General features: G+C 49.4%; 1 protein-coding gene across 2 annotated transcripts; it reads left to right on the top strand.

Moving 5' to 3' along the window:
• The first annotated feature begins 82 nt into the window (after positions 1-82).
• Positions 83-26,552, top strand: LOC129334293 (cyclin-dependent kinase 4 inhibitor B-like). Of its 2 annotated transcripts, none has more exons than XM_054986272.1 (2): positions 83-440; positions 24,802-26,552. In XM_054986272.1, the coding sequence occupies exon 2, from the start codon at positions 24,805-24,807 to the stop codon at positions 25,084-25,086; it is 282 nt and encodes a 93-aa protein (XP_054842247.1). In that variant the 5' UTR covers positions 83-440; positions 24,802-24,804; the 3' UTR covers positions 25,087-26,552. The 2 variants fall into 2 exon arrangements, with proteins under 2 accessions (XP_054842247.1, XP_054842246.1); XM_054986271.1 differs by lacking the exon at positions 83-440 and adding an exon at positions 21,325-21,501.
• Positions 26,553-27,608: the final 1,056 nt, after the last annotated feature.

The raw sequence follows: 27,608 nt of genomic DNA, 5'->3' as shown, positions 1-27,608 counted from the left end.
GAGGGGAGGGGCCGGCCGGCAGGCGCCCTCGCCCTCCCCCTCGCCCTCGCCCTCCCCTTGGCATTGACTCGGGGCGGTCGAGACCAAGGCGGGAGCGCGGAGGGGGAGACGGAAGCCGCGCGGCGGGCCAGGACTGCAGCCTGCTGGCGGCCAGCCCGAGCCCGCGCACGCCCCCTCCTGCCGCGCCAGATGCCGCCGCCCGGGCCCCTGGAGCGCTGACCACGCGCGGCGCCGGCGATGGGCCCCCGCATCCGCTGCACCGTCCGCGGCCTCGGCCCCGCGTCCAAGCCCTCGCCGCGGCTCACGCCGGTGCTGCTGAAGCTGATCGAGGAGCTGCTCAAGAAGCCCCGCCGCAGGGGGCCCCTCCGCCACTCCCTGGTGCTGGTCGTGCAGAAGAGGTGCTGCGGCCGCAGCCCGCCCGGCGGCCCCGCCGAGAACAGGTAAGGGCCAGGCAGCGGCGAAGGCGGCCCGGCCCCCTCCCGGCCCGGCCCGGCCCGCAGCTGGCACAGCCGCGGCAGCGCTTTTGCCTCCGGCAGGGGAGGCCCGTTGCCGCCGTCGGCCCTGCCGTCTTCCCTTTGGTGCAGCGGCCGTCGCCCCCCCCTCCGATTCCCGCCCCCCCCCACCCGGCCGGTATTCTCTGATTCTTTTCCTCCACGGGCCTCCTTTTTAAATAAATGCAGCCTTTCAATAGTCGCACCTTTGGCTGTCACAAGAAAGAAAGGAAGGAAAGGCGGCCTACAAGTCACTGTCGGCCTTTCTTGAAGGCTGCAGCGCGCCCAGTCCCTGGGAGAGAATGGGGTTATGAAATCGGCCCTGGAGGGGAACCGTTTTGCCGGACGTCTCCTACAAACAGCCAGCATGCGGGCGCCACCCCGAGCCTAGGCAGACCCCGACTGAAGCCTGCTAGGAATAAGGGGAATAAGGGCAGGAATCGGAGGCTCCAGCCTGACCGATTCATCTGTACAGTTTGGCCACTTCATTTGCAGGGCGAGCAGGTTGCCTGTGCTGCTTTTTCGTCGGAGCCTTCCTAGGCCTCAAGAATCTGGCCTAGTTTTTTTCATTTTCGGTTGGTAGATAGGTAGGCCTTTACTTCTTCATGGCAGAGGGGTGGTAGCCATGTTAGTCTGCTGTAGCAGAATAAAAAACAAAAGTTCTGTGGCAGCTTAAACACTAATAACATCTATTTCAATATGAGTTTTGCTTGTTTTTAAGTCTGGATTTTTTTAATTCGTTGTTTTAAACAAAAACCACAGCCTGTGGCCACCCAGACCTTTTGCTTTCTTATGCTCATCACAGACCTGAGCTGCTTGGAGGGCTTTTTGTAAAATGGCCTTCTGCTACTGGGAGGACGCCAAAGGAACCGGCGAGCGAAGCCTGTGCGCTTGAAAGTCTCTCTCTCTCTGGAAAGCTGCGACAGAAGAGAGAAAGAATTCTTGCTGGGACACACTTCTGGAAACTCGCAGGTTTTTCTTAACGTCAGCAACAGAGCTGAAAGAATCGGCTCATTTTTCCTCGCTCCCTTTCGTTTATCTTTTTAATCTCCCTTCCTGCATATTTCACCTTAATTTTATTGATATTAGATGTTAACAATAATAATGGTGGTTGTGATAAGGATAATAATAAATAATCACCTATCCAAATAATTAGCTCTACTCCATTTTGGCTGCTTTATAGTATTTTTTTTTAAAAAAAAATCAGGAATGCCAATTTGCAATTTTAGGGAGTTTTGTCTCTGTCTGTGCGGTGTGGCTCGGGCACTGTCTGTTCTAGCTAATTTCCTAGAAGTGAAAACTTTCTCCTCCGTTAGCTTGCCCTAGCTCCTTTCTATCTGGTGGCCCTTTAGCGACCCTGAGAGAAAGGGATTTAAATTGACTTTATCTGGGACTGCCTCAGATAACTGCAGCCCAAAGCATGGAATTATTGGGTCAGAAATACAAAGCCAGACTGGGAAAGACTGGCCCTCTGTCAAACTGAAATTAACAAAGGGGATTTTGATAGGTGAAGGTGACCAAAATATTTGGTAAAGTGGGTTACTTTTTCTCCCTTTTTTTGCTGTTAATTAGTACGAAAGGGACAGCATAAGGTATGAGGATGGTGTTTTTTCTTTTCTTTCAGCCCCCCCTAAGCTACCTAAGGGGAAGTTTCGAACTTCTTAAACATTTCAGTGAATGGGGAAATAATATTTTAACTGCGGTCTATTCCTTATAGTACCTCAGGGCATAAATGATCCCAGAACCCTTCTTTTTTAAAAATGATAATAATAATCTGCTTGTGCATTACACAAAAATAGTGAAAATTGTTGGGAAAGCCTTCTTTGTGAAAATATTCGGATGGGCCCCAGCCAGTTAAAGAATCCCCCACTCCTTTTGCTGGTTAGAAATAACCAACAAAGCTAAACCTGGCAACATCGAATCGAAACTAAATATATAGGAATTTTATTTATTTCAGAGGGTAAAATTCAAGCGCGTGCTTAACTCTCCCATGAGGCTGACGTGTTGTCTGGATCGCCCTTTATCGGTGGTATTATTTTGTTGTCGTTTGGTGGTGGTGGTGGTTCAAAATCGGGATGTGACAAGAACAGAAAGGCGAGCGCTCCAGGGCACTGCTTGGTCTCCACTGGATGTTTTCGAAGTAACCAACAAAGTTAAGACATTTACTAGAATATTTTAAAAGAGGCCAGTGTGGACGTCTCTCCTTTTGATTGCGTACGATGCAGTTGTTAATATAAATATACAGGCTTGCTTCTTGGGGTTAGGCCAGCCGTGTCTGTGTGCGTTCGCAAGAGTGGCGTGTCGCCGCCGCCGCGCTTCCCCTCTTCGCCTGGGCTTCTTGTCGCTGCTCTGCCCTCTGGAATTCTTTGCCACTCCTAAGCGACAACTGCAGGCGAGGTTCGGGTTCCGTGGAAATCAGGGCGCGTCTTTTGGCCCCCAGATGAGGCTGGGGCTGTCCAGTTAGGCGCCCCAGAGCCGGGGCTGTCAGCGCGCTGGGGAGGGCCTAAGGCTGTACAGAGGTGGCCTTGAGGTTGAGCTCAGTTTCCCCTTCGTTAAAAGCCTGCAGACAGCCGAATCGCGAACGGGGTCGCCTGTGCACGTCTCTGTGGCCTTCTGCAATCCGTGCGAGGGTTCTGCCGAACTGCCACGACCCAGAGATGCGGCGGCGCCCCCAGGCGCGCAAGCCCTCAGTCGTGCTGCCCGAGAGCGCCCGGCGCAGGACAAGCATCCGAATTCTTTTCAACTGAGAGGCAGGAGTGCGTGTGTCTGTAGGGGGGGGGGGGCTCGGTCTCCGTATTGAAAAGAATGGGGCGCTTTCTGGGAGGGGGTCGCTTAAGAGTGGGGGATAGCAAGGACCCCTGGATACCCACAGAGCAGCCCGATCTTCCCCGCGGACTATACCCGGATCGTGCCCACCCCACCCCACCCCACCCCAAAAAATTGGCATAGGGCAAACTGTGAGAGGGGAAGTAAACAGAGAGCTCTTTTGAGTATGATCACTTTTTTCAAAATGAAAGGGAACGCCGAAGCCGTCCCCCTGGCAGATTTTCTCCCATTCTGCGTATAGGAAAATGAAAGGATCGCGTCCCTTCCCCGGCACAGGCCGCCTGCCTCACACCTCCGGGTCGGTACCGTGTTTTGTGTTTCTAATATGGCTGCTCCTATTAGAAGAGCGAGTTTGCGCACGTGCTTGAAAACAGGAACTTGGGATAGTCATTCCCCTGCTCTAGAAATGAAGCAGCTTTCAGAGCTCCTGCACGGGTGTTAATATCAAAACAGAACGGCAGTTGCACAGGCCCGGAGGTTAGACACGAACAGCACGATCCTAAACAGAGTTACTCCAGTCTAAGCTCATTTATTTCAATGGGTTTAGATGGAGTAACTCTGTTTAGGATTGCACTGCAAATGTCTAGAGAGATTTCGAAGCAAGGCGGTTATTTGCCTTTGAAATTGAAATAGGCCTTTACCAGGAAAGGGCGCGGGGGAAATCTGTGCGATTGAGGGGGTGGGGGAGATCTCTAAATGAAAGTGCGCAAGGGGGAAGTGCGAGGCCATTCGAAATCTATGCGGAGGGAATATTCCTAGAATGTATTTATGGGCGGAGTGCCTCAGTTCCCTTGCAGGTGGAGGTGTGCGACTGACTAGCAGTCCTTGTGGTGGAAACTGGTGAAATCGCCCATCCTGCACTCCTGCCATCCCACCGGCAGGGAGCAGATCCTTTCGATTTGACTGTCGGGTGGTGGGGACACGGAGTTGTCAGGCGTTTTAGCTCTTTTAAAAAAATACTGCAATCCACTTACTCTAGAGTAGTCTTCTCAATGTACATGGAACCGCCCAGCCTCAGGCCTTGATCCAGAAAATCGTCCTCAGTGGTAGGGATGCCGACAGGCCTGGAGAAAACATGCCCTCTCGAATAATGAGAAGTTTTTATTTTATGTTGTTTGTAATCGGCCTTTCTCACCAAGACTCAAGGCAGATCACCCACTGTAAGTCAACAGGAGGGAAGAGCAATGAAACAGCAGTGGGATGCAGACACTGAAACCAAGTCAAAGCTGAAACAAAGTGTAAGTATTTATTTGGCATATTAAACGATGCAGAAATTGCACCACAGGATAATACACAGTAGTACAGCCCACAGTCTCTTTTCCTTTATTAAAGCATTCTTCCTGAATCAGTCCCCTTAAAGCAAAACCCAATAGCCTTTGTAAAAATGAGTGATAATAGATTCTGTATAGTTTGCGGATGCCCAGAGAGTGGGAGCCTTCGTGACCTCCTCAGGCAGGCTGTTCCTTAAGGTGGGGGCCACAACAGAGAAGGCACATGTAACCTGTCAGTGCTGATTTTGCCTGTTTGCAGGATGGCACACGCAGGAGGACCTGATCAGATGAGCAAAGTTGTCCTGGTGGAGCACACCTGGAGAGGTGATCCTGTAGATAGGAGGGTCCTAGACAAGGAAGGGCTTTGTGTGCGAGGCATTTACCTCTGCCACACTAAAAGCTTCAGCTGCCCCTTTGCACACATTAAACCACGGTTGGCTGGATAGGGCATTTTCCTCCAGGCCTATTAACAAGTCTCCTGATCTGGATAGCCCAGGTGAGCCTGATCTCCTCAGATCTCAGAAGCTAAACAGGGTCGGCGTTGGTTAGTAATTGGATGGGAGATCTCCAAGGAAGACCAGCAGAGGCAGGCAATGGCAAACCACCTCTTGCCATGAAAACCCTTCCAGGGGTTGCCACAAGTCAACTCTGACTTGAGGGCACTCTCTGCCACGCTAGCAACTCAACTCATTGGGGAAAGAAGAGGGTAGAGAAGCCCTCCCTCCGACTTAACTAATATGCTAGATGGGAACCCCTGTAGAACCGGGACATGCGTCCTCCTTGGCTACTCTGAAACATGCTGGCCAATATCTAGCGCTGCTTTGGGGCTTTTAGGCCCCATTTGTTTCACGACAATGTTGGGATATAAAGGCAGACCTCATCAAGTCATCTCCATGGAAAGGGAGGGGGGTGGATTTGTCTGTTGCAGAAAAACTATTGGGAGTCCGATCGAAGGTGGTGGCGTCGCCTTTTCTGCGTTCGCTCCATCAGATGCACTGAGCAGATCGGGAAGGCAGACCTCTTATTTGTAGCCTGCGCCCTTTTCACTGAGACTCAAAGTGAACGTGAGTCGACGCAGGGGAATGTAGGCGGTAATGGGGGGAAACAGACTCTTCAGTCAAGGGGCCACTAAAAGCAGGAAGTACAAGGCAGAAGTCTTAGCAAGAAGAAACAGTGTTCTTTGGGTTGCCAGCCGCCTGGAGAGAGGGGGCGGGGGCGGGATCTTGGCCTGTCCATTTAACAGAGGCTTGTTACTAACCTCCACGTTATAAAAAGCTGCGGCAGCCGCACCTTCCACTTCTGTTCTAGGGACGGGACGTTTCCTGGCCTGTCGGGAATCCTGAGCACCTTAGACAGCCATCCCAAGCAGCTGGACTCAGCATCCGCGCACGGGAAGTCGGGATGGCCCTGCCCTTCAGCATTGAGCCTCCTCCTAAACCAAGCGTCGGCCTCCCCTGCAGACTTCCCTGGAGCTCACGCCCAGGTTATGGCCAGGGAATTGAGATTCGACCCGCAACCCTGCTCGGCACTCAGTCCCGTTCATGCCGCGCCGTGGATGGTTTCAGCGGGTCTCGCTTCACACGACCGCAGCCATCCTTGCCGCCAGAGGTGCCGGGCGCTCTCCAACAGCGGGAAAGCGCGCTTGTGGGCCGGGCCCGACCCAGCCGCAGGCTTGCCCTTCCAAACAGCCCCAGGAGAAAAGAAAGACGCCGAACTGACCTCCGGCTGGCTTCACTGGGCCTTTACTGGGCTCGCCTGCGGCTGGACCTCGACCCCGCCGGCCGGCATTGGTACGGCCAAGAGGAGGCAGCCGGGAGGCGATTCCAGCTGCTCCAGTTGTCGAGAACGGAGCAGGCGCCTCTCCGCCCTTCCCCACATCGGCCACGCTGGACGGTTGGTTAGCTCCAAGTTAAGACCCGCCACCGAAGGCGAGTTCCTTGTGAAAGGGACGCTGTCTTAATCTTACCTAGGCCTGAGCGAGGCCTAGTGCCTCAGGCTCCTATTTCTGGCCGCAAAGGCTGCCTGGGAATCCCAGGCAATATAAGAAAAGCAACGGTAACCTATTCTTAGGAGAAAGTCTCCAAACCCTCTCTAAAATTGTGGACCTCGATCGTTTCAACCCGATCTGCACATTTCAGAGGTCCCCTCTATCCCTAAGTAGTGCAACATACCAAGAGGCACTCCCAGTACACCAGGCAGTAGTGCCACACATTGTATTGTGTGGTACTGTAGCACTTAATAAACTACCATAGGCAGTGATGCCAACTGTGATACAAATTCTTAAGTTGCCCATTGTTAATGGCATTCCAAAGGCTGCGCTCTTGAGACCGCGGGAGAGAAATGGAAACTGCCTCTTACGAAAATGAAATAACCCTTAACCACCTTCACTCTCCTGCTTTTCATGATAGGGAGCAAAGTAATCCTGTCCTACAATCTGAACAGAGCCCTGGGAGAGATGGTCAGGATGGAGCAAGTGCCAGCAGAACCACATCAAGAATTTGCTGATGTCTGGCCCGAAAAGGTTTTAGATACTGGAAAAGATGTTATGAATTTGGGCTCTGCAGATTAATTAAGGGCTTGTGGAACCAGACGCACTTATGACTGAGAGTATCTCTACACAAGACATCTTCCACTTGACATTCAAGTGTAGGGAGGCAGTGTTAGCTGGAAGAGTAGTTTTAAAACACAGAGCCAGTGGAGATCGCTCCTCAGAGGGTTTGTTAATTTCATCTTTACCTCCAGCAAGGGGAGGCGAAATTAACAGAACCTTCCAGAGGCGAAGATGAAATTAACAAACCTTCTGAGGAGCGATCTTCACTGGCTCTATCTTTTTAAACTAAGCTTTCCAGCCTACATTGACTCCCTACACTTGAGCATCCCGGTGTATAAGATGTCCTGTATAGAGAGACTCTTAAGAGCAGGGGAAAAGCCCAGGGCATAGAAAATCATGGAATCGTGAGGGGTGAAATCATCCAATATACACTTTACCCTGAAATTCCTAGCAAAACGTCCCTTGTCTAAGCAGAGAATGTATACCTGGTGCTAAAGTGAAAAGATGAATCTGCCTGAATACAAATTTTCAGGTGGGGCAATTGACCAGTGTAATCTACACCATGCCCTTCACTGACTACCTGTACTGCCGCCGCACCCTTAATGGTGGGGTGCAGTTTGCAGAGGGTTTGGGCAATGGCAGGTCCTGATGTCTTGTCTCATTTTTCTGCACAATAGTAGAGTCCATTAAGACCAAACCATTTATTGTAGCATAAGCTTTTGAGAACCACAGCTCTGTTCGTCAGACGCAAGAGAGCTGTGGCTCTCGAAAGCTTATGCTATAATAAAGCGGATAAAATCTTAAAGGTGCTACTGAACTCTTACTATTTTGCAACAACAGACTAACACGACTCACTCCTCTGGATCGTTCTTCCGCCCGTCTGTTTTGCGGCAGCCTTCATGGTGTGAGGATCCATTGGAGCATTTCCGTGGTGGGTGGGAAGGTGCCCGCTTTCCCCAGAGCAGCATTTGGGGAGGCATTTTGGGAAATAGGCTCAATGGTAGGGCTTGGTGCAGTGGCCTTCAGAATGGCGCCTTAAAGACTTGCAGCGCACTCCCAACGAGAGGTGCACCTTTCTGAGACCCTTAATTTCAATAGGCTTCTAACTCTGCCCAGGCTCGCACGTTCATTGCGGCAGAAGCGTCCCTGAGCCCACTTGGTTAGAATGAGGCAAATGCAGACACCCGCACTGGCTATGGGGTGAGGCTAGAAGGCCGAGGCACTCTGTGCAAAGCGTAAAACTATTCCCGTTTCCCCTCTTCTATACCCGTGAGTGTATTCGCGGCAGGCTGTAGCTCAGCGAAGGTCCTGGCGCAAGAACAGCACCATCGGGCGGGGGCCATTTGACTCTTGGGGTGCCTCCCCCCCCCCGCCCTGTGTTTCTATGTCCTTAAGCAGGGTCTCGCCTTTTGACGGCCATTGACTTCAATGGATGGCGCTAATCTTCCGAGTGCAACACGGGGCCCCTTGCGAGCCTCGGCTGTCTCCCGCAGGAGGTCCCGACTCCCAAGCCCTCTCCCGGCCTGTTCTGCAATGAAAGGCGGGCATCCTGAGCTCCCAGGCAGGGCCAACCTTGCAAGTGGCGGCCGGCAAAGGTAAGAGACGCCGCCTCTCTTTGACAGCACTCTGGGGAGGCGCCCTACGCATTTCCCGGTAAACAGGCCGGTTGAAACTGGCCCCCGATTTCTAACCCAGCGCGTCGCCCTCCCATGAGTTATGCGGGGGGCTTAGAGCGCCCAGCGAAAACGACGCTGCCCAGTGGGAGGAAAGCCCGAGACTCTCCGAAGGAGCCCCTCTCAGGCACCTGGTTCCCTACTGGAGGGCGGGGGGGGGGGGGCGGTCAGTCCCGCCGCTGTCGATGTCTGGTCAGTTAGGATCGCAGCCGGACTCGGGAGGAAGTACCGCTGGCCTCCTCGCCTGTGCACCTCAAAGGAAAAGGGACGAGAGCCAGGCCACACCGAAATAAACATAAACCGGGGTCTTTTACAAAGGCCCCCTTTAGCAACAGCTCCCCCAATCTGTGGGTTTATTCTGTCCCTCAGGGTTGTTTCTCGGCGCCCAGACGAAGACAGCGCTGGGTCTGCCAATAGGCTTTGAGGAAAAAATGCCCAGTCCCTTTCCCAGGTTTGATGGGCTGTCATTTACCTCTGGGCCCTGGCCAGTTTCAGCCGCTGGCCTTGTCTGTGTGGAGGGGGGCGGGGCATTTTCTGCAGGCGCCAACATTCAGCGTTTGACTAGAGCAAAAGGTCGGGCGGTAGTACTTCTTAGTAAAAGGATCCAGAGGAGTTAGCCGTGTTAGTCTGTAGTGGCAAAATCAAAAAGAGTCCAGTAGCACCTTTAAGACTAATCAATTTTATTGTAGCATAAGCTTTCGAGAATCACAGTTCTGTTCGTCAGATGCATCCATTTCAGTGTCAAAACGCATCTGACGAAGAGAACTGTGATTCTCGAAAGCTTATGCTACAATAAAATTGGTTAGTCTTAAAGGTGCTACTGGAATCTTTTTGATTTAGTAAAAGGAGAGTCCCAAACTTGACCAGGCTTGGCACGGTTTGGAGAAGCTCCCAGAAAACTTGCTGCCGGGAAAGAAAGGGGGGGGGGTACGGCCCTTCCCCAGCCCTCCCCCACTGTGTGGGCCCTGCAGTGCTGCTCGCCAGAATTCTCTGGATTTTGTTTCAAGTTTTCATTTTTGAAAAGAGGAGATGGTGCGTGGGCGTGCGACCCTCATCAGTTCTACTCAGAAGTCAATCCCACTGGGTTCACTGGGACTTAATCCTGGGTAAGCGTGCCTTGTATTGCCACCGTCAGTCTATAAGAGGATCTCACCCTCCGGTTGGGAGAGTATGGGACCCGGCCCCATCCATGAGGAAGTAACAGGACATAGTTGTGTGTGAAGCAGAGTAGATGCTCGTTAGGAGGCTTGGACTACCGTTTCAAGCATTAATTGTAGGGAGATATATACTTAATACTTAATTAGCAGAGTGTAGCAGAAATGCGCATTGGATTTAATGAGAACAGACACACACTCATGTGAACTGTGATTCTCGAAAGCTTATGCTACAGTAAAGTTGGTTCGTCTTAAAGGTGCTGCTGGCCTCTTCACACTCCAGTTTAGTTCTGTAAAAATACTTTACTACATAAAGGATAAAAATAGGGTTACATTGGTAGAAAATAAAAAATTGCTAGTTGACTACATCTTTGCTAGTAGAAGGTAAACTCAAGACTGGCAAGACTCACTGAATAAAGGGCAATAAAACTTCACTATATATCTTGGCTTAATTGCCACCCCCCAAGTGGTTACATGCAAACAAGTTTACTAACTAATAAACACAGTTTAACTCTTTCATGACTGAAATGAAAACAAGTGCTAAATCCCAACATTAATGTGCTTAGAAGAATTCGTCTGGTTCTGATCAGCCCCCCCCCCATCACATCCTCCCCTTTAGAGACTTCCTAGGCTGTCCTTCCCGCAACCAGGTCTATGACTGGGCCGTAGGCCTGGCCGGAAGGATTTGTGGCAAACCCCCAGAGTTCACTGATACGATTTCTTCAGCTCCACGCTGTTTTTCTTCAGTAACTATCCACAGATTGTGGCGTGGATGAAACTCTGAAACGGTTCCCAGCAGCTAAAGGGAAGGAGTTATTTTAATCGATGATTCCGAAGCTTCTGTCCTTCCCAGGTGGGGGGTGGGATAGGGGGGAGGCTCAGGACCTTTCCACAGGGCAACCCCCTGCAGAATTACTTCTGCTTAAGGCAGCTTATGTCAAGGAGAGAGAGTTAATTGTTAAGGATTGCGCTCTTAGCCCCTCTGTCATGGAATCAGCAGGTGCCATTTGTTGAGAAACGTGCAGGATTAATGCAGAGATTATGCATTGGGATTAATGAGAATAGACACACACTCCAGTGTAACTCTGTAAGAATACTTTACTAAAGGATAAAAATAGGGTTACATTTGGAGAAAAATAATAAATTGCTAAGATGACTACATCTTGCTAGAAAAAGTAACTGGGAGAGAGTGAGAAAGCAAGTAACTGACTGAGCAACTGACCAAGACACAGAGCAATAAAACTTCAGTATGCAGCATCACTTAATTCCCCCCCAATAAACAAATTGCCCAATAGAAAATCCTAATTCTACTTCATTATGTGTAGAGGCTCCGAGTTCTATGGAGGGAATCCAAATTCCAGGCCCAAGTGGTTACATGCAAATAAGTTTACTAATTAGGTAACACAAAGTTTTACTCTTTCATGTCTGAAATGGAAACACTTGTTAAAATTCCCAACACCATTGAACACTGTGGGATTTCCAATTCACTTATGGAAGAACTGGTATATACTTTAAACTGACGCCAACTTTGTTCCAGTTTTGGCTAAAGAATAGTGGCTGATGGCCCCAGGTGACCCGGCGGATTTCCAGTGCTGGGTACTGGGGCGCCTGTAGCTCGGGGCCACCAGCGCTGCGTTCCCTTTACCAAGTAGGTTCACCTGATTTGGAAGCGGGAGGCTGAAAAGGTCTCCTTCCACGTCTTAGCCCCCACCGCTAGCACTTGAATCTCAGGCGCCGAGGATGGGGGAGAAAGCAAGGGCAAGCAGGCGTAGAAAACCCAGGAGACAAGGACGGGGGAGTGGAAAGGCCGTAGGGGAGAATTTAGAAAAGGGAGACCAAGAAGACCCCGTGCCCAGCACATTTACTTGGTAATATATCCCTTAGAGATCAGCGAGACTTACTCCCGAGTAAGCATCGTTGGGACTGGGCTCTGATAGAATTTAACTGGCTGAAGCTGAGAACTCTTTCTGTAGCCTTTTGAAGTTCCCGGGAAACTGGCTCTTAAAGGCCCTTTCAGAACAGTGGAGCCCCGTTTCTGACTTGGAGTCTCCCTCCTTCCTCCTCCCACCCCTTCCCTAATGGCGCAGAGCAAAGGAGGCCTCATGCACCCACCAGGTATATCAGAGAGAGTCGCTTGTTTCCTAAAACAAGGCCAGGAGACTGGAGTGCGCTCTTGGGGAGGGGGGGCCTCCAGTGGGAAATGCCTGGAAGCTGTTTCCAGTGTCTGGGTGGGTGGGGGTCTGCACATGGTTAGGCACGCACCTTTTAACCTTTTAACCCCTGCGTTTCCCAACAAGGGCCCTTTTCGCACTTACGGTTTAAATCGCCATTTATGAGCATTCCTGCCAATTGCAGCGGCTTCGGCATTGCACCCATTCATTTCACACTGTCCACTGCAGTTTTCATTTGGCATCTGTACTTCATTTCAAACCCACTTTGAAGCTTTGGTGCAGTTTTGGGCTTTGGAGGCCTTGCAAGTCAGGTCACACTTTTTTTAAAAAAAATGAGCACCTGTAGTAAGGTTGCAATGTTGGAACCCTTCCCCCCTTTTTGCTGATTGGGCTGTCCCCTGCCCACTGGAGAGGCAATTGGTGGCAGAGTTCTGGGGGAAAACATGTACCACTCTCATTTTTTTAATCAAGCCAGGAAAGGGGTAAAATGCCGCTGATTCATCCCCTCCCAGGAAGCAGAGGCTTGTTTCCAAAAAGGGCTGTGCAAAATGCTTGGGTTTTTTCCCCTTTGGCAAAGTTTGAAACATTCCTGGGAGGGAGGGAAAAGCAGCCATTTAATCCTTTCCTGGCTTTTAAAGCCAGGAAGAAAGTGCAGTAACATTACAACGCTGCAATCCATTTTTGTCTTAAAAAAAAAAGAATGTGTGTGCATACCCTAAGGGAGGGAGGAGAAAGCAGCTATTTAACTGGACAAGGAGTTCAGAGAGCTGAGGAGGGTGGGAGTGGTTAATTCTGCACAGACCAATCAGCTCCCAGGGAAAAGGAGAGGTGGGGAGAGAAGCAAAAAGGAGTCAAAGTGTTAACATTAGCAAAATGTGGGCCATCTGCCAGTTGGCAGCTAACTTTAAAAAACATCTGGGTATGTCTGCAGGAGGGAAAATCGGGGATACAGCTAACAAAAAGTGGGACTGCATCCCATGACTGCTTGGAAAGTGTGAAAACCTTGCAAACATGGGATGTGGAACAGGTGCAAACACGATGAGTGCGAAAAGTACCAAGCAAACATATCAGGGGCGCTTGGGCAGGAAGCCCTGGCCATAGTGCTGATCAGGTTATTTTCTGCAACAGGCAGGCGATTTATTTCCCTGTTAGTCCTCTTCAAACCATAAGGCTGCTTTCTGGCCTAAGGACGCAGGCCATCACCCGCTGTCCTTCGGCCAGAGATGGTTGCCTGAGGGCAACTGAGAGCTTAGCTGCTGCTCCAGCCCCAAAGAGGAGAATCTTTTCTCCACCAGTGGAGACTGACAGCCTTTGTCCTTTATGGGGGGCGACGATCTGCACAAACAAACTAGACATTTATTTTCCATTCTAGACTACCAACGTCGGGTCCCTCCCGTTCTTGGGATATGTTAACCTGAGTAGAATAGAAATGCATCGCTCGGATCCCACCGCTTCACCCCACACCCGTTGCTTGCCCGACTTTTATGGTAGTTAATGGAGTGAAGGAAGGAGAAGGGCCGAATTTCTAGCAGGGAGTTGTGTGACTACGATGGTGGTGGCATCCGGAGTATGCCCGATAACCCGACTGGGGATCATCCAGATGTGTTGTGCCCCAGTTCTTTGGCTTCCGTCCACCTCCAACAATCCCAGCCTACATTCAATTCTTAACAGTTCCTCGCTATTGCAGAGCATTTATGCTCGCACGTCTGAATGCTGCTCCTCCAGCAGTTTTATATGGGCTGTAGCGTAATATACCTTACTGTGATAAACTTTGTCAATGCAATTTGGAAAAGGTTGACTCTTTGTCCCATATGATATGGGAATGCCCTCATTATAACCCTTGTGGTGAACTGTGGATTGCTCCTGTTTCAACTAAACTATCTCCTACTGTATCAAAAGACAACATGTCGTTCCTTATTTGCTGATAAATAGAGACCCAAGGATCATGTTTGGCTGTGGCCAAGTATCTTTCTACCACATTTTCCTTTTTTAAAAAAAAAGACTCTTTATCCACTGCTAAAAATCATTGGATCAAAGAAGCTTAAGGGAAAGGGAAAGGGAAAGGGAAAGGGAAAGGGAAAGGGAAAGGGAAAGGGAAAGGGAAAGATATGTTGAACCCTTTCACTTAAATCTTGATCCTGATCCTCAGAATTACTGCACCGGGCTGAAGCTCGGGGTATGGTACCTTGGAAAATTCCCCTTCGAAAACAATTTCCTGAGTGTAGAGAAATAGCGTCTGTGGGATAAGACGGGGCGAGCCCCTCTTTTCATTGACTTTGGGTGTGCGGGGACTTGCAGGACAAAAAGAATTCAGTTTAGAGTTTGCCTTGTTCTGTTTCCTTTCTACATGCAAGGAGTTGTTCTCTGGTGGGATAGTTAAGCAGCCCTAAATTGATTATTAAATTGAATATTCTCCTCTTATAAGTCCAGAGGAGTTAGCTGTGTTAGTCTGTAGTAGCAAAATAGTAAAGAGTCCAGTAGCACTTTTAAGACTAGCCAACTTTATTGTAGCATAAGCTTTCGAGAGCTACAGCTCTCTTCGTCAGATGCAGTAAGGACAGAGAGAGCTGCGGCTCTCGAAAGCTTGTGCTACAATAAAGTTGGTTAGTCTTAAAGGTGCTACTGGACTCTTTACTATTTTCCTCTTATAGGGTGCTACTATTCATTCCACTAAACGCTTCGCCCCTTTGACAGGGCCAATTATATAAACCTTTTGGGAGGAATGCCAGGACCAAGAGTACATCTCTTCGTTAAGGTTACACCCACTGAAATTCGCACAACCAATGGGAAGCCTCAGGATTTTCACCCAGAGATAGAAAAGTAATAATAATACAAGGAAACGCTGCATCTTTCGGCTTCAGATAATGAGCCTCCGCCCTCCTCCCCATGCTCTTCAGCGTTAATGAGTCGCACTTCTTGGCACTGCCCGGCCTCAGTCTGAAGCTACGCTTTACAAATCTCTCCTCGTCTCGGTGAGTGTAAGGACGGAGCTGGTCCTCCTCGGTTCCCCATCTTGCAGGGGCTCCGAGCAACCCTCGGGCATTCTGAGCAGTTGCTGCCCGTTGACCAGCTAGGTCTGGATAGGACGTTATGCCTAACATCAACGCATTGCAGCCTCGACTTGCGTTTCTGCTAAAGAGGCTCTGTCTGAACAAGGAACGTGCAATTGAAAACTCTTCCAGACCAGTCTCCAAAGAGATCAAAGCTGCACAATGAGGTAAAATCCCGCGAGTGAAGCTTTTCTTCAGTTCTGGGTTCTCTGCGCCAGGAATATCTGTTTGGCACCTAGCTGGTAAGAGCCGAGGACCCCAGTCAGGAAAAAGCTGTCCCAAACCGGGCTGAACACTGCTGGGACACTTAGGGGTGTGTGCATGAAATCGCACCCCTCTGATCCAACTCACAAGTGTATCATATAATGAGAACTTGATAAGATTGAGCATATGTGCTTGCTGGGATGTGAGATGGCAAGCCCCCTTTTGGTCTAGCTCACACATGCCGGGCGTGAGTTCTCGTCTGGTTATTCAACATTGGAGGCGAGGCGACCGTGTTGAGAATGATATTAGAATCCCACTGCAAGGTTCGAGTCGAGCAGCGCCTTAAAGACCAAAAAGAATTCCAGGGTAGAAGCTCTGGAGAGTGGAGGCTGGCTTTGTCAAATACAAGCGCTACTGGACTCTAATTTTGCTGTACTACTGCAGACTAGCAGGGCTACCCACCTGAAATTAGAACACCATTGTTATTGCTACGTCACATGCTGATCATTAATGTATGTGACAGCCACCTAGGGATAAAGAGGTGTGTTGAAACAAGCAAGAAGCCCCCCCCCCAAATTCTGAATGTCCTGCAGGATTGTAGGGGGGGGGCTGTATGGCCCCAGTTCAGAATCCTTGCAGAGTGCAGTCCTACCCTTTTCAGTCCATTGGTTTGTTCAGCATTGTACTGAACCTTGCTTATGTGAACTGGGCCAAAGGCCGAAATCCAGAACGCACTGTACTAAATAGTAGGGCTATCGGTCACAAATAAATCTTGAATGAATGGTATGAGTTTTAATCAATTTTTCATGCCCATAAGAAAAGCAATTGATCTGGAGAAAGGCATGTTCTCCATTTGTTTTCAATTGATGTTTATGTGTGTCCCACAGGTACTGTCGGAGAGAAGGGATTCTCGAATGTGAACGGAGAAGGAACAAATGCCTGTCAGTCAGGTTTTTTTAAAAAAAATTGTAAACTGTCTGCAACCTAATCAAATGGGGGCCACTTTTGAATCAACTGAAATGTGTATAGTAGGTACTGCAGCCCAACTAGGAAGTACATCCCCTGGAAATTATGTGAGATTGACTTCTACATAAATATTCAAAGGAAGCGGCTGTTAGACCGAATCACCTCCTGGCTCCATCCTCTCCCTCACGATCACTAAATTAGATCATAAGATTAAAAGTAGATCAAAAGGTACACTTTTCTCATAAGCAAATGCTGACTGTCCCCCCGCTAGCCATTTTAGCTGTGGATGCGGCACTGCCGGCATTATAATAGAGGCGGGGTAGGCGATGGCCGCAAGCGCTTCTTTCCAAAGGAGGCGCCGTTGCCTGGCCCCAGCCCTGCCCCCAACAACACCTCAGCCCGACCCAGCACCAGAGCAGCAGCCAGCGACGCTTCTTGCCGTTTGCTTGTGCCTCTCAGTTGTCCCCAGCTGGCAGCCAATCCCCTCCCTGCTAAAAAACAAAATTTCACCTTAGAATGACACTTTAATGTCAACCTGGATAGAAGCTCTCTTGGTGATTCACAGCAAAAGAAGAATCCAGGCAAAGTAAATTTCCAAAAATAGTTTTATGAGAACGCACACACAGATTGCTGACCTCCTCCTCCTCCTAATCTCCTGACATCCCCATTTTCATCCTGCCAGGAAAAAAAGGCATTCAATTGGAAGGGGTGTGCATGTTTAATACAGGGTTTCCATGTCTGTGTTGTGTTTGGACTACCTTCTTTATTTATAGTGTTTAAGACATGGTAGGTGACAAGATGCTGCTCCCCCAGTTTGCTCAAAGGAGAGACAGGCAGACCTTTTAAAACCTGGACTTTCCTAAAGCTTTGGTTGCCAACAACCAGGAGGCAGTAGCAGAGTAGAAATTAGTGCTGTCTCTGCCAAACCATTCTGTTCCTTGTGCCATTTATGCTTCTGCAAACTCCTGCCACTGTCCAGGAGATCGAAGTTTGGACAGACTACTGTCAGTTCATATTCAACTTTTCTCACTTGGCCTCACCTTCCTCACAGGGTTGTTGTTGGGAGGATAAAAATGTAAAATGAGGAAGAGAGAACCTTGCATGTCATTCTGAGCTCCTTGGAGGAAGAACAGGGTGGCATGGTGCTAGGAGCTAGGCCTAAGCAATCCAAACATTTCAGCCTTGGGGGCTGTTGCATAGCCCTGCTCCCTTCTGGGATTGATGAGAGTTTGGAAGCCCTGGCCAGCCTCTGACCCATCCTTGGAGACTCTGATCAGGGCTACTGAGAGGAGGAGACTAGAGGGACAAAATTCTGGGGGTGTTGATTGCTCTGGGGATCCATGGAGCTAAGCAGGTTATGCAATTTGTTGTCCTATGATTTTTAGTGCATGCTTCTCTGAAAAAGCAGTTTGAAATACAGTGCTTTGAAAAGTATGAGTATATAAAATACTGAGATATATAGTGAGATATTCATTTCTCTAGGGAGCTATGGCTGATAGAAAAAAGCTATCTGGAGCTGGCTTCCTCAAACGAAGGCGAGAAAAAGAAAAGGAGCAAGCAAAGCAACAGGGGGCCTTGCGGAAATACCTTTGTAAACGGAGAGCCACTGATAAACAAGAATGTGAGTCCCCTGAAGAAACTCCAAGTACAAGTTATGCTGCAACTACAACTGATGATCCTCCGACTAGCCTTGAAACACCCACTGAGGGAGCTGAGCCTGGATGTGATGCTCCCAGTAGGAGTCATGCTGCAACTACAACCGCTCCTCTGACGACCCTTGAAATTCCCACTGTAGGTGATGCAAAAGAGGTTTTAAAGAAAAGTGAGAGTACTGAGAGGATGGCAGAAGAAGAAGATGTTCCACCTTCCAGTTACAGTGACCCTGCTAACTGGCCTGACAGATGCAATGATCATTTGCGACAGTTTATAGTACAACAGGGACCAAAGCAGGTTGTAAAATATGTTTTCCCCAGAGACTCACAAAACAGAAGATTTTCTCCTACGCACTACAAGAGGAAGATGCCAAATGGTGAACAAGTGCTCCGTGAATGGCTGATCTATTCCACCTTGAAAGATGTGGTTTTTTGTTTTTGCTGTAAGCTGTTTGGCAAAAAAACTGGAACAGTATCGTCTCTACAAGAAGCAGGTTCAAAAGAGTGGAAGAACATGGGAAGAATTCTGTCTTCACATGAGAAGAGTAATGCCCATTTAGAAACCTACAAGACCTGGCAAGAAATTGATGTCCGCTTATCTAAAGGAAAAACAATTGATGAGGTTAACCAACAGAAAATCAGGCAAGAAGAAGAGTATTGGCGACAAATCTTGGAACGCTTGATCGGTTTGGTCAGAGTTCTTGCCAAGCAAAACTTGGCATTCCGTGGTAGGAGCGAGAAGTTGTATAAAGCTAACAATGGTAATTTTTTGAAGTTTGTAGAATATTTAGCCCTTTTTGATCCTATCATGAATGAACATTTGCGCAGAGTTCAAGATGGTGAAACAATGGTTCACTACTTAGGAAAAGATATCCAAAATGAGCTTATACAGCTTCTAGCAGGTGCCATACAGGAGAAAATTTTAGCACATATAAAGTCAGCCAAATACTACTCAATTATTCTGGACTGCACACCTGATGTTAGTCATATAGAACAAATGACAATGATTGCACGTTACGTTGGTGTAATCCCACGAATGCGATCAGCTGATTCTGAGACAAAGTCTGAGCCTGAGGTTATCATAAAGGAACATTTCCTGGGATTTGTTCCACTACAGGAGACCACTGGTGCCTTTATGACAGAAACTCTTCTTGGGCAGCTTGAGCAAATGGGATTACCACTTGAGAATCTGCGTGGTCAAGGTTATGATAATGGGAGTAACATGAAAGGAAAAGAAAATGGTGTTCAAAGGAGAGTCCTAGACTTAAATCCACGTGCCTTTTTTGTTCCTTGCAGTGCACACTCTTTAAACTTGGTAGTCAATGATGCTGCTAAGTCTTCTCAGGAAGCAAGAAATTTCTTTGGTGTGGTTCAGCAGATCTATAATTATTTCTCTGCATCGACTCAGCGTTGGCAAATTCTAACCAGCCATGTATCAGGCATAACTGTTAAGCCATTGAGTCAAACAAGATGGGAGAGTCGGATTGATGCTTTGAAACCACTGAGAATTCATCTTGGTCATATATTTGATGCTTTAATGGAGATCCATCATGACACGCACTTTGGGTCTGCAAATCCTTCTTCTCAAACTGAAGCTAAGGGCCTTGCTGATGCAATTTGTAAGTTCAAGTTTATGGTATCCCTTGTTACATGGTACAACATCCTTTTTGAAATTAATGTTACAAGCAAGACACTACAATCTGTGGAAGCTGATTTGAATGCAGCTACAACACAATTGCAAGTGACCAAGGATTACCTTGTGCACTGTAGGTGTGATGAGGGCTTTCAACAAGTTTTAAAAGATGCAACTGACATTGCAAAGGAGCTAGAAATAATACCAGAATTTGAGACAGAAGTTAGAAAAAAGAGAACGAAACGGCAGTTTGGGTATGAGGCCCTAGACGAGGCACTACAAGATCCAAAGGAGAAATTTAAAGTAGATTTCTATTATGCTGTCTTAGACATGGCCATACAGTCTGTTGAAGAGAGATTCCAACAGCTACAAGAATTTAATTCCCTATTTGGCTTCCTGTATGATATATACAGCATCAACCAAAAAACTACTGAAGATGTACTTAAGGCCTGCAAGAATTTGGAAACATCATTGATGCACAATGGAAACAAAGATATTGATGCTGACGACCTGTGTGATGAACTTGGAGCAGTAGCCCGAAGACTTCCAGGGTATATGACACCAAAAAAAGTACTTCTCTTCCTACTGAAACAACAAACCCTGAATAGCTTTCCTAATGTTTCTATTGCTCTGAGGATCTTTCTTACGCTTCCAGTGTCAGTGGCAAGTGGTGAACGCAGTTTCTCAAAACTCAAACTTATAAAGACATACCTGCGCTCCACAATGCTGCAAGAGAGACTAGTTGATTTGGCAACTATCTCAATTGAACACACTGAAGCATCGGCACTTGACCTGAAGGAACTGGTGAGAACATTTGCAAGAGAAAAGGCACGCAAAGTAAGATTTTGACGTGCCTGAAATGAAAACATGCAAGAGACATAATTTTGACATCACAGTTCACAGGTTTATTCAAAGTTATTTGTGATTTGTTATGTTTCCTGTTTAAGAAAGAAAAACAAAAGGTTTGTTGTTATTTATTCTCACACATTTAAAAATTTAAATTTAAATTAAGAAAAAAATTATATAAAAAATGTAAAAAGTTTTAAGTTTTGCGATTTTCATTTTTCCTACATTTCTTCTGTTTTTTATAATTGGTTAGTGGGGGGGGGGGCGCAAGTAGGTATCTTGCCTCAGGCACCAGAAACCCTGGCACCGGCCCTGCCGACGTGGCGGCGAGAGCGCGGGACTTGGCGCTCGGGGCACCGCATTCGCGCCACAGGCTCTCTTGGCTTCACCTCTCCAACAAGGCTGCAGCTGCTGAGAGGCTAAAATGGCGGAGGGGCGGCCCAGTCTGCGCCTCGGGGCTCCTGGGGGAGGGGGAGGGGGAGGGGAGGGAGTCCGCAGCGCCTCCCTCAGGGCGGCCACACTCCTCGAGGCTGCGGGAGCAGAAGCGGGGAGGAGGGACTGTGCCTGGTTTGGAACCGAGATGTGACCTGTGCGGCGCTTCCGCGGGGCACATGCGAGGGAGGAGGGCGCGGCCGGCCGCCCAGCGTCGACTTCCTTCACTGCTGTTTGCGCCCAGCTAAGCCTGGCGAAGGACGCGGCACCGGCCGGGAGAGAAAGGAGGGGGGAGGGTTCGGCGTCCAATCAGAGCGGCGCTATGCAGATGCAGGGGCCCGCGGAGAGTTGCGCCGGCCACGTGACCCGCCTCGCCGAGGGGCTGCTTGGAAAGCCGCTGCGCGCCTGCTAGTGCCATTAAGGGAGCGGAGAGCATGCAGGCTGCGCCCGCGCCTGTCCCGGGCCGAGCGGACTTGCTGGCCAGCGCCGCCGCGGTGGGGGACCTGGAGGGGGTGCGCAGGCTGCTGCAGGAGGGCGCGGACCCCGACGGGGTCAACTCCTACGGCAGGACTCCCATTCAGGTAGACGCTGGCGCGCTCTCTGGGGCCAGGCGCTGAAGAGCGGGAGCGTTTCCGATGCATTCAGTAGAGTTTATCCAGAGGGGAGGATTTTGCAAGCGGAGATTCCCCCCATCTCACCCCCCCCCCAAAACCCGGCAGTGTCTTTGAGGAGAAAACGGGCGCTCAGGCGCGAAAGGGCCGTTATAATAGGAGGAAGTGCCGCGCCGTGGGCGGCGGGGAGGCTTGGTGAAGCACTAAACGGACCCGGTTCCTTTCTCTTCAAGATGGGTCTCAATAAAGAAAAACGGGAAAGGGTTCTCAGCAAGAAATAGGAGATTGGCACTTGAGGAGAAGCAAGGAGCCCGGCTGCAGGGGTGGTGGGTCCCTCCCCTCCCAAATTCAAATTCCATAAAATTTGTTTTCCGAAATATTTATGGATCGAAGGAATCGTCATCCCTCCCTTTACGTCCCCCCCCCTTTCTTGGTCAGAGAGGAGGGAGGTGTTCTCTCCCCCATCAAAACCAAATATTCCAAGGTTGCCCTGCCTTAAGGTTTCCGATTGCGTTTAAGACTTGCTTTTAAAAATCGTAACAGCCACATTTTTCTGGAACATTTTGAGTGTAAGGAAGGCGTGTCTTTTCTGAAACAGACCCCGTGTTAAGACGCAGGTTGTTCGATTGTGTGGTAGAGAAAGACCAGCCCTTTGATGTAGTTTGCAGGTTTGAGGGAGGGGGGAAGTCATATTTGCTTTTCCCAGTTTAGCGTAATTCTCCTTTAACGAGGGGGGGGGGAGGAAATGAAACTGATGTGGAGTGGGGTAGGGTTTGCAACTCATGGACAGAGGGACCTTCTCCTTCCAAAATGGCTGTATTCCTAGCTGAAAAAATGGACTCCAGTCCCTGAAAGCTTATGCAGGAATAAAATGTTATGGGTCTTGGAGGTCCGTACAAGAGTCCCCTTTCAGCAAGTTCTGATCTACTTACTTAGAAGCTAATTGTGCGATCCTAAACTGAATCACACCTTTCTGAGCCCACTGACTTCAGTGGACTTAGAAGGGTGTAACTCTGTTCAGGACGTCGCTGCAGTTTTAGGCTCCCTGCCAATTACGCACTCATCCAAAGAGTCTCTTTGGCAGAATTTCTCCAGAATTTCTCAGAATACTGGGCGCGGGGAGAGGCGACTGCGTGTGGCCGGATATCCAGCGAAGCTTCCTAAGTTTCAATAAAGAGGGTTCTGTATATCCCGTGGCTTTCGCTATAGTTAATTACCTGTATGATTTTTAAACCATTCGATGCACAGAAATACCAAAGTGCATTTAAAAGTATTTTTAATATGTTGCAACTAGGAAGGCACGACAGCCTCCCCACCCATCCCGTACATGGATGCTGGAAAACTGGCGCCTGTACTGTCTACCCCGAATTCCCCCTTCACACCCGTTTTGTTACATCGGGTATGCTGGTCCTCTGAAGGTAGCGCCTCTCTCTGGGTGTCGATCCGAAAGCGCAGCAGGAACCTTTTCTTGCTAGATTGTCCCGGAGCTCCCATATCCTACTGAGAGGCGTAAAAGAGGGGCATGGGCCGCAGACTGCCGGATTCACGACCTCATTTGGCCGCACCAAACGATCCAGTTTGGTTTCTAAATTAGAAAAAAAAAAGTAAAAGTAAACTGGAATTCTTTCAGCAATGGAACCTGTGCGATTTACATTGGAACCTTAATAATCCGTCGATTCCCTGTCACTCCTTTTACTAGGCAATCTCTTTTTTAGACGGTTTTCTCGCTAGCTCTTTCCGCCCGCACTGTTTGGAAGCCCATGTCCGTGAAAAATAGTCTGGAAAAAAATCTCAGAAGTTCAGCATTTTTTTCTTACTGATTTCCAGGGGAGGATCCGGTGTGTTAAATTAATAGGGCAAGTTCAGAAGTTTCAGGTTCTAATACGAAAGGCGTTCATGAAGGGCATAAAGTGAATTACTAACTTGAGGGCACATGGTACAACGGCCACGTACTTAGGAACCCCCTAGAAACGTCCTAAATAAATATCCGCATTTGGCGAAGCGGAATCCTAACGAAGGTCGGCTTCGTTCCCTGGAGCTGGAGTCCGAGGGCACGCGCCTAAGCCTCTGCCGGTGCTTCTGCCTTCAATAAACCCCAGGAGAGGTGTGGCATTGGAAGACTAACTTTTACGGGGCCATAAAACGCGAGGGATTAGAGCCTGAAGTTCGGCTCCAGCCCCTCTCTCTCTCTTCTTGGGATCTGTGGGGTTAACAGTCCAACCTAGGCAAGCCCCTTAGAATTCAGTGGCTCTTACTTCAAAGTAAACGCACAGAGGGGTTCAGCTTTAGCCTTAAAAAATCTAAGGCTTGGGTATGTATGGCAGATGGATTCTTGCTCTTGGGAAATGTTTCTGCCCTACCAGAAAGAATGCTAGCGCCCGCCCCCCTTTTCCAGCCATGCCTCGCCCTGAGCATGGGGGGGGGGGGCGCGAAGGAAATTTCTGCAAGTCTTTATTGGAAACTTGGTCTCCCCTTTTCAGATAGGTGGTCGCTCTTCGCATAATCGTATGTAGACGACCTGAGAATAAACCCCGATGAACAGTGATTTACTTTCGAGAGCAGGTACGCGTAGGAAAGCCCTTCACATTTTTTCCGTGTTCTTTAGGAATACTGATTCTTATTCAGCTTTTTAACGCTAAAATTGTGATGTTGTTGGAGGATATTTCTTCTAATTCATCTGCCTGCCTTTAAAAAAAACCCCACATCTTTGTAATCCTTACAGCCTTGTAAAAAGAGGCTAGTATTAGTAAATGAGAAAGTCGTGTTGCCTGTTTTCAGAAAGCGAAATATACCAAGTCGCTCTTTGCATAAGTAGTATATAGATGACGGTGCAGTGCGGGGCGTTTCAATTCTAATTTGGGGCTCATCTCAGAAAGGGTCGTGCCAGTTCGTAGTCGCGCTTCACTTGGGATCAGGGTACTGCGACCTTTTACAGCGCAGCCCTATGCAGAAGGACTCCAGCCCCACACAACGGGTGTAGACTGGACTCCCTCTGCCTTGTAAAGGGGTTCAGTATCCGGCATGAAATCAAAGCGGCTCCAAACTCACGCCGGCCCGATTAGCACCGGATTATGGTTAAAATGTTCTCTGCTGCACTGCAGTCTATTTATGCAAGTCGGTCTAGAGGTTGCAGAAAATACGGTAACTGCATCGGATCGCCCTCTTCGTTCGGGCGAAAAGAGGACCCGAGACACCGGGCGAGCATCCGGCGCGCGGCGCCCACCCTGGCTGACCACCTCTCTCTTTCTCTCCCCTCTCCGTCCCCTCCAGGTCATGATGACGGGGAACCCCAAAGTGGCGGAGCTCTTGCTGCGCAACGGAGCCGATCCCAACCGCCCGGATCCCGCCACCGGCGCCCTGCCGGCTCACGACGCAGCCCGCGAGGGCTTCCTGGAGACGCTGCTGGTGCTGCGCGCAGGCGGCGCTCGCCTCGATGCCCCGGACGGCGCCGGGCGGCTCCCCATCCACCTGGCCGAGGCGGCCGGCCACCGCCACGTGGTCCGTTTCCTGCGAGCCCAGACGAGCGGCCAAGCCGGGAGAGGGGCGACCCGCTAGCAGCCAGCAGGAGGACGCCCGCCGCCGGTGACAGGCGCTTCCCACTCAAAAAAGAGTATAATGCGAATAAAAGGGAATCCGACCCGCGGAGTCCTTGTGTTGCATCTGCCTTTCGCCACCCCGGGTCTTTCCAGCACACGGACTTGAAGGGCTTTAGAGTCCAGACACCTTTGGATTATTTCAGCTGAGTAGCCGCCTTGGTCTGCGGAAGAAGAGCCAGATCTGGGTCTAGTAGCACCTTAGAGACCAACTAGATTTTAAAGGCCCCGCTGGACCCGAATCTTGCTCTTCTGCCACAGACCAACACGGCCACCCCCCTGGAACTATCTTCACAGAAGCCTCCGCATTCAGCCGCCTGGAGTAGAAATCCGTCAACCAGGGAGGGGGTGGGGGACGACCCTTTAGCAGCTACAGACTGATACCACTTTTCTTACCAAATGCGAAAAACGATATTATACCTAAGGGACTGAGAACTGAAAATCCACTACAAACCACTTAAAATCTAGTTGGTCTGTAAGGTGCTCCTGGGCCCGAATCTTGGCTGTCCCTTTGGATTGTGTGGCAAGCATTCCTGGGCTCAGGCGCAATTAGGATATAGCGCCCCCCCCCAAGCATAGCAAGTGCCCCCCTAGCACGATCCCAAATGGTGGCTGAGCCCCTTTAAAATGCGGTTGGCATAATGCCAGGATCTAAACTGCGGGCAATGCAGCTGGTGTTTAAGCCCCGCCCCGCCCGGCTTGCAACTCCTCCCTCTTGGAGGCCTTTCAAAAGTCTCACGAAAGCGCCGGCCGCAGCCTTTTCCGGACCCCACCAGGCTCTGCCTTTCGCCGCCCCGGAATGAGGCGAGGATCCCCGTGGCATGAATCGCTGTGATCCTCGTCCGTTTCCAGGCGGCCCTTCTCACTAAACAGAGACCCTTGCCCGCAAAACTGGTAAGGAATTTTTTATGACCCCTAGTTCAAAGACCTAGCGCACCAGTTCCACTTTTTGAACCCATAAAGCAAAGGACCAAAACACGTGTTAGCGTTGGAGAATGCTTAGGTGTGAACAGGCCCCTTAAAAAAAAAAACTCCAGTAAGTGGGGTGAAAAGGCTTCTTTGTGAACATGTTGCAAAAGGAGGCTTGGCTTTGTTCGAAATTACTGTTTTGTGTGTGTTGTTTAAAAAGTGTTAAGCGGCCCTGTAAAAATGGCAGTAAAGAGCTGGAGTCCAGTAGCACCTATAAGACTATTAGTGGTAGGGTATGAGCTTTCCTGAGTCGCGGCTCACAGGTATCTGAAGAAGTGAGCTGTGACTCACAAAAGCTCATACCCTCCCACAAATTTTGTTGGTCTTATAGGTTCAACTAGACTCTTGCTGCTTTCTACTGCTACAGACAGACAAACACGGCTACCCAGCTTGATCTGTAAAAAATGGGTTAGTGCTGCTGTAAGTTCTATTGCACTCATTTAAACAGTGAAAACATGATCGTGACTTTGCATATTTTTCACGGCCACCACGTGCCTCTAAAAATAGGTGCCCCCCCAGTAGAAACCTGCTACCTTGGAGCATAAATGTATGAAAGGATCTTTCACAGCCCTGGTGACCTCCGGTCTTTCCTACTGAGCTAAAAAAATACAGCCAGGCCCTGAGCCCACCAAACGAAAGCGAACCGCAGGAATCCCAACCCAGTGGGCAGCTTCCGGCTGCGGACTTGGGCTGGGGCAGAACGAGGCCCTCACCAAGGAGCAGAGCAGCTTTGCATTGCCCAGGCTTGCCTAGAGCCTGGGCCGAGGTTCGCTTTCCAAGGCTGGTGGAGGCCGCACTGCTCGGGCAGGAGTGAAATCCCCGGAAAGGTTTGCTGGTGGAGCCACAAAACTCAGAGGCGAGTCACCCTTCCGCAGGTCCTGTTGCTTCGGCAGCCTGAGCTGGCCTGAAGGATGTCCTGAGGCTAACTTGGCAATGCTGGGATTTACAAGTGTCATTCTCTTCAGTCATGAAAGAGTTCATCTGTTTGTGTTTAGTTAGAGGCAGCTAGTTAGCATAAGGCCAGTTAGATGCGGAGTTGTTCTTCCCCCCAGGGGAAAAGGGGAGTTGCATGCTTAATGAACAGATCTAGGACTGGTTATTGGCTGACCAGGTTTATTAGGGGCAATTGGCATTCTTCCCTTTTGCTTAGGTCGCCATTGCTCTCTAGTGAGTTAGACCGTTATCTCCAGGATGTAGGAACTAAGAGCAGAACCACAAGTGACAAGAGGCACAGATTGGACACTTGTCTGCTTCCCTCAACTTTTGATGGGAAATGTAGGCATCCTGGTCTCGCAGCTTCGCTCTCTGACTGCTGTCCAATGGACTTTTCAACTGTCATTTGTCCAACATTCCGCCAAGCTGCCTACATTTCCCATCAAAACTTGAGGGAAGCAGACAAGTGTCCAATCTGTGCCTTTTGTCACTTGTGGTTCTGCTCTAAGTTAGCTCTTCTTTATTTTATCTCCAATGTAACCTTTATTATTTTTACCCTATATGTAGTAAACATTTATTTTA

This window comes from Eublepharis macularius, chromosome 8 (genome assembly GCF_028583425.1).
Source record: "Eublepharis macularius isolate TG4126 chromosome 8, MPM_Emac_v1.0, whole genome shotgun sequence".
NCBI lineage: Eukaryota > Metazoa > Chordata > Lepidosauria > Squamata > Eublepharidae > Eublepharis > Eublepharis macularius.
The sequence above is the reverse complement of the archived record's forward strand: the minus strand, read 5'-3'. Positions and strand labels throughout refer to the sequence as shown.

Excerpts from the sequence above, each read along its gene's own strand:
- LOC129334293 (XM_054986271.1), top strand. The coding sequence starts at position 21,355 with ATGCAGGCTGCGCCCGCGCCTGTCCCGGGCCGAGCGGACTTGCTGGCC. Across the intron at positions 21,502-24,801 it reads ACGGCAGGACTCCCATTCAG|GTCATGATGACGGGGAACCC; the intron begins GTAGACGCTGGC and ends CGTCCCCTCCAG.